Source organism: Juglans microcarpa x Juglans regia, chromosome 5S, assembly GCF_004785595.1.
Source record: "Juglans microcarpa x Juglans regia isolate MS1-56 chromosome 5S, Jm3101_v1.0, whole genome shotgun sequence".
Lineage (NCBI taxonomy): Eukaryota > Viridiplantae > Streptophyta > Magnoliopsida > Fagales > Juglandaceae > Juglans > Juglans microcarpa x Juglans regia.
In genome coordinates this window covers 2,334,704-2,352,295 of record NC_054603.1, presented here as the reverse complement: position 1 = coordinate 2,352,295, position 17,592 = coordinate 2,334,704, and the positions used below count along the sequence as shown (strand labels likewise).

General features: G+C 38.4%; 3 protein-coding genes across 4 annotated transcripts; 1 reads left to right on the top strand and 2 right to left on the bottom strand.

The window, feature by feature from the left end:
* The first annotated feature begins 25 nt into the window (after positions 1 to 25).
* LOC121268345 (short integuments 2, mitochondrial) lies at positions 26 to 4,147 on the top strand. 2 transcript variants are annotated; one of them, XM_041172569.1, is made up of 7 exons: positions 26 to 448; positions 552 to 629; positions 968 to 1,109; positions 1,265 to 1,335; positions 1,971 to 2,067; positions 3,092 to 3,309; positions 3,699 to 4,147. In XM_041172569.1, exons 1-7 carry the CDS (start codon positions 179 to 181, stop codon positions 3,948 to 3,950), a joined length of 1,128 nt encoding a protein of 375 aa, XP_041028503.1. In that variant the 5' UTR covers positions 26 to 178; the 3' UTR covers positions 3,951 to 4,147. The 2 variants fall into 2 exon arrangements, with proteins under 2 accessions (XP_041028503.1, XP_041028504.1); XM_041172570.1 differs by having other exon boundaries at positions 414 to 448; positions 856 to 1,109.
* Positions 4,148 to 4,746: 599 nt separating this feature from the next.
* On the bottom strand, positions 4,747 to 9,835 carry LOC121268344 (protein STRUBBELIG-RECEPTOR FAMILY 2). The gene is made up of 15 exons (XM_041172568.1): positions 9,551 to 9,835; positions 9,387 to 9,458; positions 9,229 to 9,294; positions 9,048 to 9,119; positions 8,879 to 8,950; positions 8,709 to 8,780; positions 8,545 to 8,610; positions 8,389 to 8,454; positions 7,963 to 8,288; positions 6,959 to 7,233; positions 6,592 to 6,857; positions 6,208 to 6,355; positions 5,784 to 5,923; positions 5,544 to 5,700; positions 4,747 to 5,152 (listed from the first exon to the last, which is right to left on the bottom strand). The coding sequence occupies exons 1-15, from the start codon at positions 9,739 to 9,741 to the stop codon at positions 4,973 to 4,975; spliced, it is 2,169 nt and encodes a 722-aa protein (XP_041028502.1). The 5' UTR covers positions 9,742 to 9,835; the 3' UTR covers positions 4,747 to 4,972.
* A 1,936-nt stretch (positions 9,836 to 11,771) lies between these two features.
* LOC121268340 (squamosa promoter-binding-like protein 9) lies at positions 11,772 to 17,126 on the bottom strand. Its single transcript, XM_041172564.1, has 3 exons — positions 16,402 to 17,126; positions 12,773 to 12,912; positions 11,772 to 12,676 (listed from the first exon to the last, which is right to left on the bottom strand). Exons 1-3 carry the CDS (start codon positions 16,773 to 16,775, stop codon positions 12,051 to 12,053), a joined length of 1,140 nt encoding a protein of 379 aa, XP_041028498.1. The 5' UTR covers positions 16,776 to 17,126; the 3' UTR covers positions 11,772 to 12,050.
* Positions 17,127 to 17,592: the final 466 nt, after the last annotated feature.

Here is a 17,592-nt window from a genome sequence, read left to right as displayed (position 1 = left end):
TTTTTTTTTTAATAAATCTTTGAAATTATATTAAATATCCGAATAGTTATTACCTAGTTTCGGAATACGGACAAAGAGTGTTCGGAGAGGTTTAGGGTTTAATCGACCTGAAGTGTATTGCAATTCTCGAAAGTGAGACTCTCTCCGTAGCTGATATTGCAAGAGAGAGATTCTGAAGATGGGAAAGGTAAAGAGGGTGATAAAAAAGGGGCTGGGGGAAATGGGGTTCAACGCTGGAGGCGGAGCCATAAACTGGTTCCCAGGCCACATGGCGGCAGCCACCCGCGCCATCAGGGAGCGGCTCAAGCTGGCTGACCTGGTCCTCGAGGTCCGTGACGCTCGTATTCCCTTGTCCTCCGCCAACCAGGACCTCCAGCCCCATCTCTCCTCCAAACGCCGCATCCTTGCCCTCAACAAGAAAGACTTGGCCAACCCCAATATCATGCATGTATCTATCTACTTTTAAGTGTTCGTATGCCTATTCTCTTTATGTTTTTGCTATTACAATCTTCTTTGCAAATACAATGGCTGATTGTCTTAAGCGTTCGTAGAAATGGATTCATTACTTCGATTCGTGCAAGCAAGACTGTATTGCCATAAATGCGCATAGCAAGAGTTCTATTAAGAAGGTTAGTTCGTACGCTGCAATCTGCATAATCGCCCGCTGTCTGTACTTTCTGCAATTTTTTTTTCTATGCGAAATATGGGGTGACTGATACTCTGTTTCGTTGCCAAGAGAACTTGGGAAAATACGTTTTTTCAGTGATTTCTGCACTGGTTTTAACTTCAATTACTAGCTTTTCCAAATCTCTATGACATTTGCATTGTATTTCTAGGATGTCAAAATTTGCGAAGGACGCCAAAATTTATGCTCTGGCACATTTTGACATCCTTGTACCATATGCGGTATTGAAAATACTACTTCTGTTCATGCTCATGATGTATTTTTATGATACATGAACCAAAGCTTCTTGATCTTGTGGAGCTCAAACTGAAGGAAGTTATTGCAAGGGAGCCCACTCTTCTTGTTATGGTGGTTGGCGTTCCTAATGTTGGGAAGTCTGCTTTAATTAATTCAATCCATCAGATTGCATCATCCCTCTTTCCTAGTAAGACACTACTATGTCTACTATGTTTTGCTTCATATCGTGACGTGTCATTTTCTCATCATAGGTGTAAATTTGGAAGTCTATTAAATTATTATTGTTTGTGGTTTTAAAGCCCTATAAATTGAAAAATAACAACTTCTATTTTTATTTCATAGTGCAGGGGAAGATGAAGCGAGCTACAGTGGGCCCATTGCCTGGTGTTACTCAGGATATTGCTGGATACAAGGTCCAGAGATTTTAACATAGTACACTTGGGCTATGCTCTATCTATATATACTTTAGAGTGTCATGGGAATTTCTATGCATAAAGAGAGGCTGAGATTCTGTCTTCACCTATCTTTCATAATATTTAGTGTTCCATACTTACTGAACTGCCATAAGCATGAAGCTGTTGGACTAATTAAACTTAATGATTAGGACTGGACCCCACTCAATTGACTTTGTTGCTTGAAAGATGTTGGCTCATGGGTGTATTGTTTTAATGGCAATTATCACTTGACATTTAGTGACTTTTCTTTCTTTCTTGAGCAGACCAACGGCAAAGAATTTATTTTTGTGACTTCTTTATCAATTTATTTATCTATCTTTGACTTCCACATTTTATTCCGGAGTTGGCTATTGTTTGTAGGCATAAGAATAGAGGAAAAACTTCAGGATCAGGTCTCTAGTATAATTGTCAAAAGTTGGCAATAGCTAAATCAGTTCCATAAAGCCTTTATTTGAAGACGCATTTTGGAATTGAAAGCCAAATTATCAAGAATTTGGCTTTAAAAAAAAAAGAAAAACTTAATTTTTTACCTTCTCCATGTTTTCCTCTCTACTCTTGTTGATCTACTCTAACTTTTGCTTTAACATCTGCAGATTGCACATCAGCCAAGCATATATGTCCTAGACAGTCCAGGTGTATTGGTTCCAAGTATACCTGACATAGAGACAGGACTAAAGCTAGCTCTTGCAGGTACCATCCTGCATTCTTTTAGCTATTTTGTGATATAATTGTATATGAATCTGAAAAACACAGTGGGGAATTAGGGGCTTGTTGGGTCATTTTGGGCAAGGTGTTTTCTTGTATACATTCAGTGTACTTGGTTTCTCCTTTTGATATATACAATATTTTTACTTATCAAAAAAAAAAAAAAAAGAATCTTAAAAACACAGACCTTTTTTCCAATGGTTGATTGTAATTGATTTTAATGGCATGATCATTCATGAATTTCTTGTATCACTAGAACATCACTCCTAGGTGTTGCTCTTGTATATGACCCGTGGACTTGGACTTTGCCTATTCTTATGATCAATAAAATTTTATTTACCGATAAAAAAAAACATGGACCTTTTTGTACTTAATTGTCACACACAATGCTCATTCAAGTTAAAGATGATCTTTTTGCTAAATAAATGTAGGGATTACTTAAGCAACTAAACAAAAATAAGTTAGTGGAAAAATTATAATCAAATCATTACTCAAACCCATGCACATATACACCCAACGATACCTGCATGCTTTTTTTAGTTTAAGGTATGATTAATCTTGATTGAGAATTGATTCTTATCAAAATAAGAAAAAAAACGAAAGTTGACTATAACAGACCAAAACTAAGTGACGTGGCCACAGTCACTATTAGGTGAAGCCCAAACCTGATCATACGAAGCTAATCCCATGGAGACAAGCCAACCAGAATTAGGCCTATGTTGGTTTGGGCAAGGGCTAAAACTATGATGCATTGAAGTGGGCTGACTGGGAATAGGAGTTCAAACCTTGCGCTTTTTTTTTATTCAGCCAGGTTGCCAAAGTTGCATTCCTGGTAAAAGTTTCAGCTTTGTGATTCATTATGCTCTTTTTTCAGGATTTTTTTTTTTTTTGTTTGGGGGGGGGGGGGGGGGGTTGGAGGTGGTCTAAGTCACATGAAATGACTATCGTGACACTGTTCTCTTCTTATCCTTTCTGATTAAACTTGCAAAGTTCTTTCATGTGTATAAAGGGTCTGTGAAAGACTCGGTCGTTGGTGAGGAGCGTATTGCTCAATACTTGTTGGCAGTTCTAAATACCAGAGGAACTCCCCTTCATTGGATCCACCTGAACAACAGGAGACTGGAAGGGATTAAATTTGATTCCGAGGGGAAACATGAGTATAGCCTTAAAGATCTTCGGCCCAAAAGGAGGAAGCCACCAAATAACTCTGATGTGCTTTATATTGAGGTAATATGGGATCCTCTTGTGTATTCATATTTTATGGTCAACATGTGACTGTTCTCCTAAATGAAAATGCTTTATATTGGGGTAATATGGGATCCTCTTGGGACTCTTGTCTTTTTAGACACAAAAAGATCCCACAAAAATAAATTCACAAACTGGCATGGCTTGATGTGGTACTTTAAATCTACTTTACAATAAAAATAACTTTATAATCTAACATACCACATCAAGACACGCTAGTTTGTATGTTTGCTTTCGTGGGATCTCCTTGTGGCTAAAACATTTCTCTTCTTTTTATTGGTACCTTTCAGGATCTTTTTCTTTTCTTGTCTTTTTTTTTTTTTTTGGTTGTCATTTCTCAATTTCCTAGTTATATTTTTGTTCCCTTTCAGGATATTGTAACAGAAGTCCAATGTGCCTTGTATTTAACTCTATCAGAATTCACTGGTAATGTGGAAGATGAGGGTGACTTGGAGGGTCTTATAGAGCAGCAGTTCGAAGCACTACAGAAGGCATTTAAGATACCTCATAAGGCCTCAGAAGCTCGTCTGATGATATCAAAAAAGTTTCTTACTTTATTTAGGGCAGGTAAACTCGGTCCTTTCATTCTTGATGATGTTCCCGATGCCAACTGTGTATCATGAGTTCTCTTCAATTTCCCAAGGGTTCTCTACCTTTATACATAATGATTGTGTTTCCGTCACCTGTCTTTTATTAGTTCTCATACTTTCTGTTTCTTTTCTTCACTCACAGTACATTTACCGTAGTATCACTTATATCAATGATGTCTCATATACTTCAATTGTATTGCAATGATAAGTCAGACAGATTGTTTGGGTTAGTGAGCGATTTACTTTTGTATTTACAAAGCTAAGTTGGAGATAATGCCTGCCTTGTGTTGGTGAGTTACTTATCAAAGAGAGTTCCCCTATACTTTGTTGTGGACTGCTGATATGGTTAAGAAAAATTCCATTTGCAAGTCGGCGTGGACACACCTTCCACACTTTGACATGGCATGTTTGGTTTGCAAGAAAAATTTAAATATTTGAATCTTGCAAATTAAATGTTACCACATAAAAGGTCTTGGATGGTGTGTCCTTCACGGTGGCTGTGCATGTAAATCTATAGCTATTCCTATTGCCTATTGGGGCACGATTCTGCTGTCCTTATGCATAAATTGGCCTCCAAAAAGAGCTATGGCTGTTCTTATTTGCTGTTATAAGCCATATTCCTCGTGTTATACAATTCTCACTTATCCCTTGTCTATCAGTACTGTACCAGGAAAAAAAAAAAAAAAAAAGGAATGGGCAATTTGAATTTTTAACCTTTATATTCTAATATTAATGGGCGTAACTACTAAAAAATTGTGTTTGTTGAAGAAACTAAAAGCAGGTTTGGAATAGAGAAAAAGAATAAGGCCTACTCGAACACATTTCGTTGGCACACTCAGCTTTGCAGGATAACCTAAGAAGGAATCCTCATGCTGCATTACATGATATGAGAGCTGTACATGTGAAATTTACTATGGGAGTTTTTTTTAGTAGGAGCAATCATCAAAAACTACAAAAACCTGCCGAACAACCAAGTTGATTGTGTGGCATTTACGGTAATGGCAATGAGCATCCAATACAGTAAAATTCAGAGACTCTGAACTGGTAATTAGTGGTCAAGGGGATGAGTGGCTCAACTCAGGTGAACCTATGAAGCGAGTGTTGGTTGAGCGGAAGGACTTTTCCTCCTCTTCATTACCATATGCTGCGCCACCCTTTGCTATGCTGAACTTCTCTAACAGAGATGTTAGTGATTCCACAATCTCAGACATCGGTGGTCGGAACTGCTTCACCGGCTGTTCGAGTCCCATTCACGCACAGACAGACATACAAAAATGATATCACATTCACAGCAATGCCAATCGATATAAGTAGACGTAGGTAGACATTGATTTTGATGTCAGCTTACAAGCAGCATCAATTAATATGATTTTTATGGAGTTTTAAAATCCGGTTTAACATAAATACAAAATAAACTCAATATTTTAGTGATGATTCCTGACCTGAGAGTTTCAAAGCGCGCTGTTTAACTCAAAGAGAGACCCAGTTTGAAATTAAGAAAAACAAGGAAGAAAATAAAAAAAATATACTCTCAATTTCATTCTAGAAAGATGTCGACCAAGGCCGTTCAATTCAGTTTGCTTCCGAGTGGCTTAAATACCTAATGCAAAACATAGGAAACAGTACCTGTATGCAGAGGGAGATTATATCGGCAAAACGGGAGAGAATCTTGGATGATGCGGATCGTTTGATGGCCGGATCAACCATCTCTTCTAAACTCTCGCTGTCATGAAGCCGTGATGAAGCCCATTTCACTAGAGATTGTTCTTCCCTTGGTCTTGAACTATGTTAAACAAGCAGAGCATGTTAGAATTAAGAAACACAACTAGAATGATAGGAAACAAAGAAACTGATCCTGAACCATACTTTTCAAATGGTTTCCTTCCCGTTAGTAACTCCAAAAGCAACACTCCAAAGGCATAGATGTCAGTCTTAGTATTATCAATTCCTGGTTCTCCATGTTCGTGTGCAATGTAGCCAGTGTCGAAAAGAGCAATTTCAGAAGCCTGTTTGCATCAATAAACGACGGTAATGGATGAGTCACCATTCATTATCCATCTCTATATGACACGTTTATATGTTTTAGGCTGTGATTGCAATGAAGTATAAGCAGATTACTCTCACAGGACAAGAAAATGTTCTTAAATTTGTCATCCTAGAATATTTTCCCAATTTACTTCTGGGACTTACGGCTTAAGTATTCTAGCTTGTAAGAACCCATATCCTGTTTAGGAAAATATCAAGAATATTAGCAAAATTTCAAAATGAAATGATTCTCATTAGTGCTTACCTTAATTTTAACTCTATTGCTTGTGAGTGGCCTCAAAATGGCTAGCCCACAGTCACAGACACGAGGCATCAGTTCTTCATCAAGTAGGATGTTGGCAGCCTTCAAATTGCTATGAGCAACGGGAGGCGATAATGTGGAGTGCAAATAGCTGAAAACAACATTTGGAAAATAAAAACAATCTACACCCTGGGAAATATATTCTTACAAAGGGCGACGGTACAAAAACTGAAAAACAGTATGCTTTATCAATTAACAGGTGTTTGGCATTTTTTTTTTTTTTTTTCACAATTAAAAAACAGGTGTTTGTATGCAATGATGCAAAGATCCATTCTGCGACCGGAACTAGAAACTACATGCGTCGGGAGAACAATAAAGGAAACTTACTCCAAAGCCCGAGCAACACCAAGGGCAATCCGGAGACGGAGCCCCCATGACAGAGGCTTGTACGCGTCACTGTGCAGAGCATCATCAAGAGACAAGTTTCTGACGTACTCGTACACAAGAAGATGCTGTCCATGTTCTGTACTATAGCCAAGAAGTGTAACAATGTTTGGATGCCTCAAGCGGGAAGCAGTCCAAATAACATCCATGAACTGTTCTTCTTCTCTGAAAGAAAGCGACACCATGTTGATGTTCTTCACAGCCAAAATCTGGGGGGGAAAAAAAGAGGACAAAATATCTCGTGACTTGCATTAAGTTCGAACGTTATTGTAAGAGGCAAAAACATATTGATAGTATATGCAGGCTGTACTTGGCCATCAGGAAACTCGGCTCTGTAAACTGAACCAAGAGATCCTTCTCCAAGAAGATTCTCTTCACTGAAGCTGTTTGTAGCTGATTGAAGCTCTGCTACACTGTAAAGTTTTGTTCTTGCTGGGAGTCTGCCTTTCATAGAGGCAGTTCTTCTCGATTTCCTCTCCGTTCTGGTATGATAAACAGGAGGTATCTGCCTCGGACCATGAACTGGTGGAGAGCTCAAATCCAAGATTTGTGGGCTCTCTCCTCGTGCAGTAGAAGACCCGTCAACTGTTAACAAAAAAAAGAAAAAAAGCACCAAGTTAAGAAGCTCTCCGATAAAAGAAATTGAGAAATTTTATTTATCATTTTTTTAACTGTCAAACTTTCATCATTTCTTAACATGTTATTAATGAGTGGTTTGGATAGTGTGTTGAGATTAAAGTTAAAAGTTAAATAAAATATTGTTAGAATATTATTTTTTAATATTATTATTATTTTAAAATTTGAGAAAGTTGAATTGTTTATTATATTTTGTGTGAGAATTTAAGAAAATTATAATAATGAGATAAGATGAAATACTTCTTGTATCCAAACAGACCTTATGATTGAAAAACTATTTGATATCTTTCACTCGTTTAATATTAAATCAAGATATAATAAAATGATACCAATTAAAAAGATAAATAGAATTTCCTCATTTTCCCGGAATTAAGGGGGAAGAATATACTTCTACAGTAAAATTAAAATTCAATATTACGAAAAGGATCATGTACACATCATTTTACTTAATGGTTAAAGAAGTGATTATTAGTAAAATTATAAAATTTTTTTATTTTTTTCTTAATGATTAAGGATGTTAAAAAAATACTTAAAAGAAAATAAAAGTTTCAAATACACTATAGAATAGTAAATGAGTGGTAGGAGGTAGTAAACCTATCATGATCTGTTTATTAATACACAAGTCTTCGCAACTTTGATCTGTATAAATTATTGTAAATAATAAGATGCTTAGCTTACCTCTAGCTGTAGTCACTGGAAGAGATTGCAATGAGCTATTTCCGCTTTCCAACCTCTTAAGCTTCTGTGCACAGGATCGGTTGCGGATCACAATGACAAGTGCCACGCACGTTGCCATCAGAGTTCCTCCACCAAGCATAAAAGCAATTCCTCCACGGCTTATCGGTTTCTTTTTGCGTCCACTTTCTTTGGGAGAGCTATAGTTCTCAATGGCACTTGAGTGAGTTGTGGGAGGGGCACTAATGTTTTCCATTATGGGCACAGTTTCCAAAGGGAAATCCCACGGCAGAGTGTTATCTCCTACATGGAACCTGTTGCCCCAAATCCTACCAAGAGTTAAGAGAAGAGATTTAAAGAATGAATAAATTTGTTCGACTTAATGAAGGCAAATGGAAGGTGAAGACAATTGAACTTTTGATCATCTACCATAAATTTGGTATTGAGCGAAAATGCTTTGGAATAATGCCACTAAAAGAATTGTCTTGGATGTTCCTGACAACAGAGATGAGTGAGCCGGCAATTAAAGAGATCAAACAGTACCAGTTACAAAATGCAGCAAAAATCAGATATTGAGAAACCTACAGATCAGTTAGTGGAAGATCAGCCAGGTAGGTCACTGATCCAGTGAAGTAATTGTCCTGCAAGAACCTGAAGAGACGACATATGAAAGAATGAAACCAACATGTCAAAATAATTGCAGGCAATGAAACCCTAACCAAGTTGGTATGTAAAAAGTACAAACTCACAGTCTAGTAAGATTTGTCAAAGATCCAAATGAACTCGGTAGATCTCCAGTGAAATTGTTGTGTGACAGGTCCCTATAAAAAAAAGAGAGAGCATCATTTTCAAGTGCTTAAAAAGCACCTTACTTTCTCTGACTTTAAACGCCAAGAAAAAAGGGTTGAAGAATACATACAACACTCTGAGATTCTGTAAGCCATTAAACACATTTCCAATTGGTCCAGATAAGAAATTGCGGCTTAGATTTCTACAAGGAAAAGAATTAAAGGGTTGTGACTGGATAATCATAAAACACAGATAACTCAGATAAGCCAGTAAATAGGCTCAGTGGATAAGCAACTTACAGATACCGGAGATTTTTTAAGGTTGGTAAAGAGTTGGGAATATTTTGGCGCAAATAGTTGTGCGCCATATTTCTGCATTCAGGAAAAGGTAAAAGAAAAACCAAAAACATAAATGAATAGCATAATTATAAAACAGAATATAAGCATACAATAATCGCAATGTACAAAAGAGGCATCTTACATATGAGTGGCATCGGGGGGTAGCTCGTATGGAATTTCACCCTCAATTTTATTGGAGCTAACATCCCTAAAGAACAAACCAGGATAAAGGATTTAACTAAACAGTACAACTTGGAGAACGGTTTTTAGAGCTAAAAACAACAAAGCATAATCATTTACAGGTGCTTCAAGTTATATAGATTGTGGAGCTGGCCTCCAATATGCCCAGTGAGGTTTAGTCCTTGGATTTTACTGCAGGGGGTAAGATACAAGTTAGGTTTTAAGCAAAGTATATTACTTACAAATATAGGTTATTAGATGGTAAACAGAGCTATGTGCATTACAGGTATATAATAGATGACTCAAAACATGACACTCCTGTCCATGATTCCACGCAAGGATCCCCACCATCCAGTTTCCATCCCGTCAGCTCGGATGGTTGGTTCAGGGACCTGTACACATCTTGAAGAGCAGTGACTGCACAGGTTAAAGAAACAAAGTTACTGAGATGACCAAGCACACAAATGGTTATCATGAACTCTGTTTATTCGTTCCTAGTAAGTCGGTTATACTTTGAACTCAAAAGTTGATGCACAAATTCAGACTTGCAGAAATACCGATCCCCAAAAAAAGAGGCAATTAAATCCTCATGAGTCATGACTGGCGTCCATCACATATCATTTGGATCCCACTGTGGAAGTTAAAGGCAGATGATTGATCTCTGAGCTCAATAGCGCCGGATTAATGCCTGGAAGTAACTTCCGGCGGTCCAATATGGAGAAAGTAAGTAAAGCGCCAAAATTTAGGCCACAAAAAATTATAAGCACCGAAAAGGAACCTTTTATAGCGTTTTCTTTTCATCGGTTGCTGGTAAAGAATGCGAAAAACCGAATCTTGGGATTTTGCTTCAAACAGAGGATAAAAACCGTAACTCTGGGCTTTCCTTTATATTTATTCCATGGTTCCGATCAGTGAAAATTATATAAAACGTAACAACCTTTTTTGTTTAATTATCCTTTATTTTCTCACCAATCAAATAGAGGTTTCAGAACATTATCATATAAAAGGACTCCATAGTACGCAATAAAATCAAGAAGAAAGAGAAAGAGTAGGATATAGTAGAGTTACCGTCGACTGGATTGGTAAATGCCCAAGCCTGTGAAGCCAGCATTGCAAAGAACACTTTTAGGACGAGATACAAACAAACACATCGCTTGGCCATTTTTCGCGATAATCAGAAAATCAGTCGGGCAATCTCTGTGATTTCCTGGAAATATATAGACCGTTATCAGAGAAAAGTACATTCTACGGATAAAGACTCATGTCAGGAAGAAAAGTGCGAAACAAAATCCGACTGTTTTGGTTCCCGATAAAATGGGAAGAATGAAAAGGAGAAAAAATTTTGAATTTTCTGTTGAAGAAACTCGTATAGTCGGCTTAAGTTTTTTCTTTTTCTTGAAGTTCAATCAAAAGAAAAAGGAGATACAAACCAGAATATCTCTTATTCTGCTCTGTTTTCTCAGAGTCCGAAAAGGAGCAGAGTACTGCTCGAGAACCAGTCAGTACACACTGATTAAACACGATCAAGAACGAGTTTTCAAGCCAAGATTTAAAGATAAAACGTCATAGAAAGATTAAAGATCCGAGGTTATCATCAATTTTTAGGAACGAAGGGAAAGTAGAAAATCACCAAGAAAATCTGGAAGGATACTAATAGCGTCGACTTCGATGTATTTGGAAAGAAAACTGATAAGAAATTAAGCCACGGAAAGTGTTCACAAGAAAAAATTAGGGCTCGGATGTACTTCTGAGGAAGCTATTCTCTGAGTTTCAGAGAGAGAGGGAGAGTGTATGTGTACTGAAGAGAGGGGTTTGGAATGTTTGATAATGGAGGTTTACACGGGAGAAAGAAAGAGTGATACTACTGGAACGATGGCGGTGCTATTTATTTAATTGAGCTGGCGTCCACGTCGGAAAGTTCAGTTAGTCGTTATGTGAATGGCGGTAATCCCATGCTTCATAGCCCATTTCGTATTCTTTTCCTTTTCTAAATGTAACCTGGGCCCCAGGTTATTGGGCCGCCATAGCCCACAGAATATGAAGCCCAATATGACGACCACGCTGTACTTTTCTTGCGGTTTGCAGTGAATTCTTTACTTCTATTTTTAGACTTCTAATGTAGTGAGTATTCGATAATAAAAACCCAAAAAAAAAAATAATAATAATAATAATAATAATAAGCAATGTCGATCCTTTCTTCAATAGTAATGGTTATGTCTTGCGAAAGGCATGCCGATAGCATAACACTCGAACCTCTAAAATAAAGGTCTTGGATTCGACCCCTACCCAACTCAAAAAAAAATTAGTAATGTCTTTTGATATCTCTAACTCCTCCCCATAGTTGAAATCAAAACACAATAATAGTTCAATTTTTACGGCTCGTCCTACGATCAAGATCGTCGGGAGACTGCCCGTTCTATGGTCGTGCCCTGAGGTTAATATAGAAGATGAAGACTAATATCACTCCTATCAAATAAATAATAGCATTAGCAAAGAAAGCATTACTGAGGCTGTGAAGTAGCATCAGATCCCATCACAATGCAATGAGCTTGAGACTGGTTCCACTATCAAAACCATTCACTCATCGTCCACAGATGTTTCCAAATGAACATTAGCAAAATACGAATTAAGTAGCAGAAGGTGAACACTTAGCAATATCAGTTTTTAACAATTTTAAACACAAAACAAGAGTAACTTAGGGTTTATCCCAACAAAAGAGCAAGTGACCACCTGCCAAACATTCAAGTTATTCAGTCGATAAGGTGTTCATGAGAAGCAGGGCAGTCAAAGTGACCAGTGCAGTTGCTGAGGGGAGGAGCCATAAGCCCCGGAGTGCCCAAGTTCCACCATGTATTGCCTCCTACTCTGCTGAGAGGGCTCAAGCTCACCAGAAAACTGACTGTTGAAAGGCTGAGAAATTTGACTTAAACCCAGATCAGGGGGCATCTCGTCTGAACTGCTACCAACCTCATTGCCCTTCACACCCCATGAGGAGCTTGGAAACTGATTGACAACTGCACCATGAGGAGCTGTTGGCTGAGCCACAGGTGCCCTTTCAGCGTTCATCAAATCCTTCATTATAGGACCTGATTCTTGGCTTCTGGAGCCCCACGTTTGATTTGACAGAAGAGAGAGAGCACAGCTTGAGTCAGTGACTCCTGTGAAGCATTCTCCTGGAGGAATTCCAGGACCTGGATAACCCATCCCAGTTACTGAACCTTGCAGGTAAAGGTCAGATGTAGGGTTTTCAGTGTTGCTTTGCCATGGATGTGGAAGAAACTTTCCCGTTGAAGTGGTAGTTTGATTTCCAGATACCTGCTCCGACGATCTTGAAGTCAGCCATGCATCTCGCCCAGTAAACCTTGGATATGCAGAAAAGTCCATCAGAAAACCTCCTCTGCTGCTGTTGCCTGTCATTTCAGGAATCAAACAATTGAACTTAAGACTTTTGAGCTGGGTAAGTATAACATGCATATTTGTCAAACATTCTACTGATGATGTCTAACCAAAGAAAGATGAAGAGAGTCGCCCATAGCGTGAGGACAATAATGATCCAGGTGGTGGCTTCCTCCTCCGTTCATTATGACCGGCAAGACGCCTACGACAACTTCGTTTTCCTTGGTCAAATTCAGGAAGTAGATGAAATCTGGCACAGATTAATACAGTGGCTATTAGTTTGGATAAATAAAGCATAACTGTCTATTACTCAGTATAATGGTTTCCCTCTACCATAAATTTGATACAGAGAGAATTTGAGGCATAGAAACATAGAAAACAACAGCAATAACATTAATACATTAATAAAGAATATTGGCAGATTGCTTGCCAGCATGGTGTGGTATACTCTTCATTGCCCTGGGAAGAGGAACTAGAAAAGTTTCGAGTATCCACACTTGGCATCGGTTCAATGCACATAGCTGTGCAGAGATGGTAGGTTTTGTGGAGTCTGGTATTCTTGTGGTGGCTCGATTCAATGACCCAACCCGACAAGGATTCAATGACCCGGCATGAGCCGACCCAACCTGTTCACTCGAGCAAAGCTCAAGCAAAAAGTTCGTTCGACATGTCGCTTGAGCAAACATCAAACAGAGAGTTCGCTCGAGCAAATAACCCAATAATTGTGAAATTAGGATTTCTACTGTACAACCCTATATATGTTTATTATGAACGGTAAGGCAAGGTTCCGAGCATTGTATTTTGCCCTAAAGTGTATTTTGTCACTCCTTAAGATAATAAAATCATCTGCATCTCCGTGGACGTAGCATGTTGCCGAACCACCTAAATCTTTGTGTCGTATGATTGATTTCTTATTCTGTTTTACTTTTTTTGTCATCGTTTTCCACAACAGAGACAAGTTCTCAAATGTTAAGTGACCAATTGAGCAAGGAGCTCCAACTCAGTTCTGGGAGAAATCCTGGAATATGATCAGGTGAAGTGGTCAGAAATTCCAGTTATAGGAGGCACCCCAAAAAGAAAATAAAAACCTTAAAACTTAACATGAAGAGAGGCTGTCTATCATATCAAGACAAAATTAATCGGGCATGTCTAGAATTCATCCTTTGATTAATCAGGGCATCCTATCGGCAGCATATATTCATCATACAAGTTTCAAGGAGTCCTAAAGTTGGGGGGCGAGCAAACAGGTCTGTGATTCATTAATCTCCAGATGTGCACCCAACCCAATGCTACCAGCTACAATGGGTCAGCACAAAGTCAATCAAATACGTCTGACGTATGATTCCGTTCAATACAGAAAGATATATATATTCATCATACAGCAATGTAAAGTACTGACTTACTATCAGTACTTTACATTGCCAGGCCCTACCATTCAAATAATCATGCTCACATGCAGAACCATGAAATATGATCGTTCATGGTTCTACATTCCAAAGTTCTGTGTTCAGAAAGTTAGCGTAGATATCTCAATTTGCAATTGCAGACTACCTATAAAAACAATTGCATTTACAGACTTAACACATTCAAACACAAAATATATATAGCAATTTGCAGTAGTCTGTTGAATGCAGCATTATTGCACCAAAGTATTCAATAGCGATATGCTAAGAGGATAACATACCCCCAGATTTGAGTTGCAATTTATTATCAATATGCACAAGTTTATAACCAGCATTTTTCAGTAACTCTTAATAACCTAATTTTTTGTTGTTTTTGGCATCAGACTTTACAAGCACCACATGCCATTCAAATTCACTCTGCCTTCATTTATTTAAAATCATATCCAGCAAATATTAAAAAGCAATGTAGAACCATTAATCAAACTTTACCTCAATGATTGAAGTTTTGTAAACATTAATCTAGATATCTTGCAAAAAGGTCATAATAACACAACAACTTTCATCTCCTTATCCCTTTCAACAAATAACGTCTTGCTGTTGGGGGAGCAATATTTATGTACAAGGCAAGTGACAACTGTTTCTATCACATACCCACCACTACAAAGTTCCAATCAGAGATTGTGAAAACCAAAAATTATCATGATCGGTTTTGGACCATTTGATTTCCATGCTTATACCTGCATTTCATTCAACCTGTATCACACCATTTGAAACTGAGGTCTAAATGATTTCACCGACCCTCCAGTAAGCCTCATCCTCGCTTAAGGGGAATACATCAAATGTTAGTATTCAATCTTCTACTTGCGAGCCAGATGTTCCACATATTATGAAGCCAACCCATAGCACATAGAAGAAAGATATCCATCCTTACTTCAAGAACATGAAGGTCGCAAAGAAAGGATAAAACTTACATTTAGTGCATACCAGTGCCCTCGCAAGTCAGAGTTAGACTGTCAGAGACTTGCAAAATAGTTTGGACCCTTTTTTACCTTTGTTTATTTGAATGAAATACACTTTGAGGAGGATTGTTCGAGATATAATATCCAAATTATATGGTCTATCCAACCAACCACGAGGAATTGTCCATCCAACCACGAGGAATTTTTAACATGGACAAGCCCTGACTGGAACACATCCACTACTTGGTTCCCAGCTAAACGCTATAAAATTCCTAGCTATTGGCTCTTGTTGAACCCACGCATAAAATTTGCTTCTGGAAGCTATACATTTTGATAGGGTAAAGAATGTTAACGGCACATTATACGGTGCCAGCACCTTTTTTTTTGCAAGTACAAGAAATTTATTGATACGAAAATGGGCATAGCCCAAGCACAAAGGAAGCATACAAGAGAATAACTAGAATGGTGCCAGCATGAATTAAGCTTGTAATGAGCTTTTACACGCTTCAAAGTATAGTTGAATTCCTAAGGTGGGCTACCTTAGCGTGTCTCTGTGTGAAGAAAACAGGAAGTTATTACAAGAATTTATGGACAAGGTAAGCCATAGCCTACTTGTAAGTATATGGAGAAAAGGGGCCCAAAATTGGCAGCAATACCATAAGAACTCATGCTCCAAAACACATTTACAACAGAAATTTTCATCATAGCAACAAAAATAACCTCAAACGGAGAACATCCAAAATGACAGGATAAAAATAGACTTCTATCGACGCAAATACCCAAAGCCAAGCCCAAAGCTCGAAACAAGAGAAAACAAAAGACCTAAACAAAGCCAATATCCCGCAGCATCAATAACATTAAGAGACACGAACAACTCCCCACTGGCACCCCACCACCACACAAACAAACCATGAAGCAATCACACCGTATATATCCAATCACAAAACAACAATTAACCAAACCCAATAACAATTACCCACATCAACCACCAGGTTAATAAAAAGACACTTAATCTGGATAACCAATTAAGCCGAGAAATGCAAAAACTCCATCCAACTGAGAAACTGCAGAACAGAACAAACGAGTTTCCAGGCACAAAAGAACACGACACAAAACTTACCGACGGCGACAACAGTTGAAGCAACCAAAAAAAAAAAAAAATTGACGACAATATTCTTTAAAATTAAAACACATCTTATTTACGAATAACAATCTATATATGCAAGAAACATAACACCGGACCAAACAATATACGATCAAACCAAACTCCAGAACCACAGGCAACAGGAAGCAAAACCCACCAAAGATTTTAAGGTAAAAAATAAAAACTTGGAATCAAATAAAAATGTTGCAAATGAAAAAGAAAAGTATCCAGACCTGCTGCACTGCTGGCAAAACCTCTGTTCGATGCCAGCAACAGTGACCTTAGGTGACTTCGAATGCATGCTACAGACTTTGTGCCTGGAATAGTAAGCCTTAGCATCACTCAGATCTACCTTACACCCTTCAACCTGACACCGAGGTGTCTGAACCACAACACCACCACCACCCCTCACCTTCTTCGGCAGGGTGGACCCGGACGACGAGGACCCGGTCCCACCACCCTGTTTGGTCGGAGCCCCGGTACCCGCATCCTCAAAGTAGATTTTCTGCCCGAATTTCAAGCCGTTGAGTGACTCGGAGGATGAGATAGGTGGAGAAGCAGAAGAAGAACCTCCCGACTCGGCCAGAGAGCCCGAACCCATTTCCATGCGTACCCTCTAGAGCCCATCCATTGCAACTTTTGAGGCCCAAAGCGCACGCACTGTTTCTAACTTAATAGGCTTGTTGCTGCAGTCGAGTATTCAGAGCGAGAGGGGATGAGAGATATTTTGTTCAGAGATGAAGTGAGCGAGTGAAGAGGATGGTAATGGTGGAGGAGAAGCCTACAAGAGCAGAGCAGGGACCTGACGCCGGGCCATGCCAGCTGTGGGTGAATGTACGAGAGAGAAAGAGGGACTACTAAGATGTACTTTGGGTTTGAGGAGCTTTCATGAAGCAGCTTTTACCTTTTATCCTGTAACGATGACTCATGCTGTGTCGTTTTAGATAACCTTTCCCCACTCTCTCTCTCTCTCTCTCTCTCTCTCCTTCTCTATCCTCTTTTATCTGCGGCAATGGCTGTGGGGGCACTTCAATTATATTTCAAGCGAAAAGTCTAAGAAGCCCCTATGTCTTGCTTTGTGTCTTGCAAATGTGGGTATTTTTGGATAATTCATAGTGGTCAAAGTGTCCACCAATATTTACACCAAAAGTAAATGGTGCTAATAAAAGTTGGGTTCCAATGTTGCCTTTACGTCATTACTTGCACTAGACTACCTAATGTGTAATGAAAAAAGAAGACAAGTAACGATTAAGTACCAGTTAGTTTATTCAGCTTAACTTTTAATTACGGAAAAGTCAAGTCCAAAGTTGAGTCTTGAATATGAGTGGTACAAGTCATTTATAAAATTAAATTCATAAATTAACATAATTTTATATGATATATTATCTTAATTTCTTTTATAATAAAAATAATTTTATAATTTA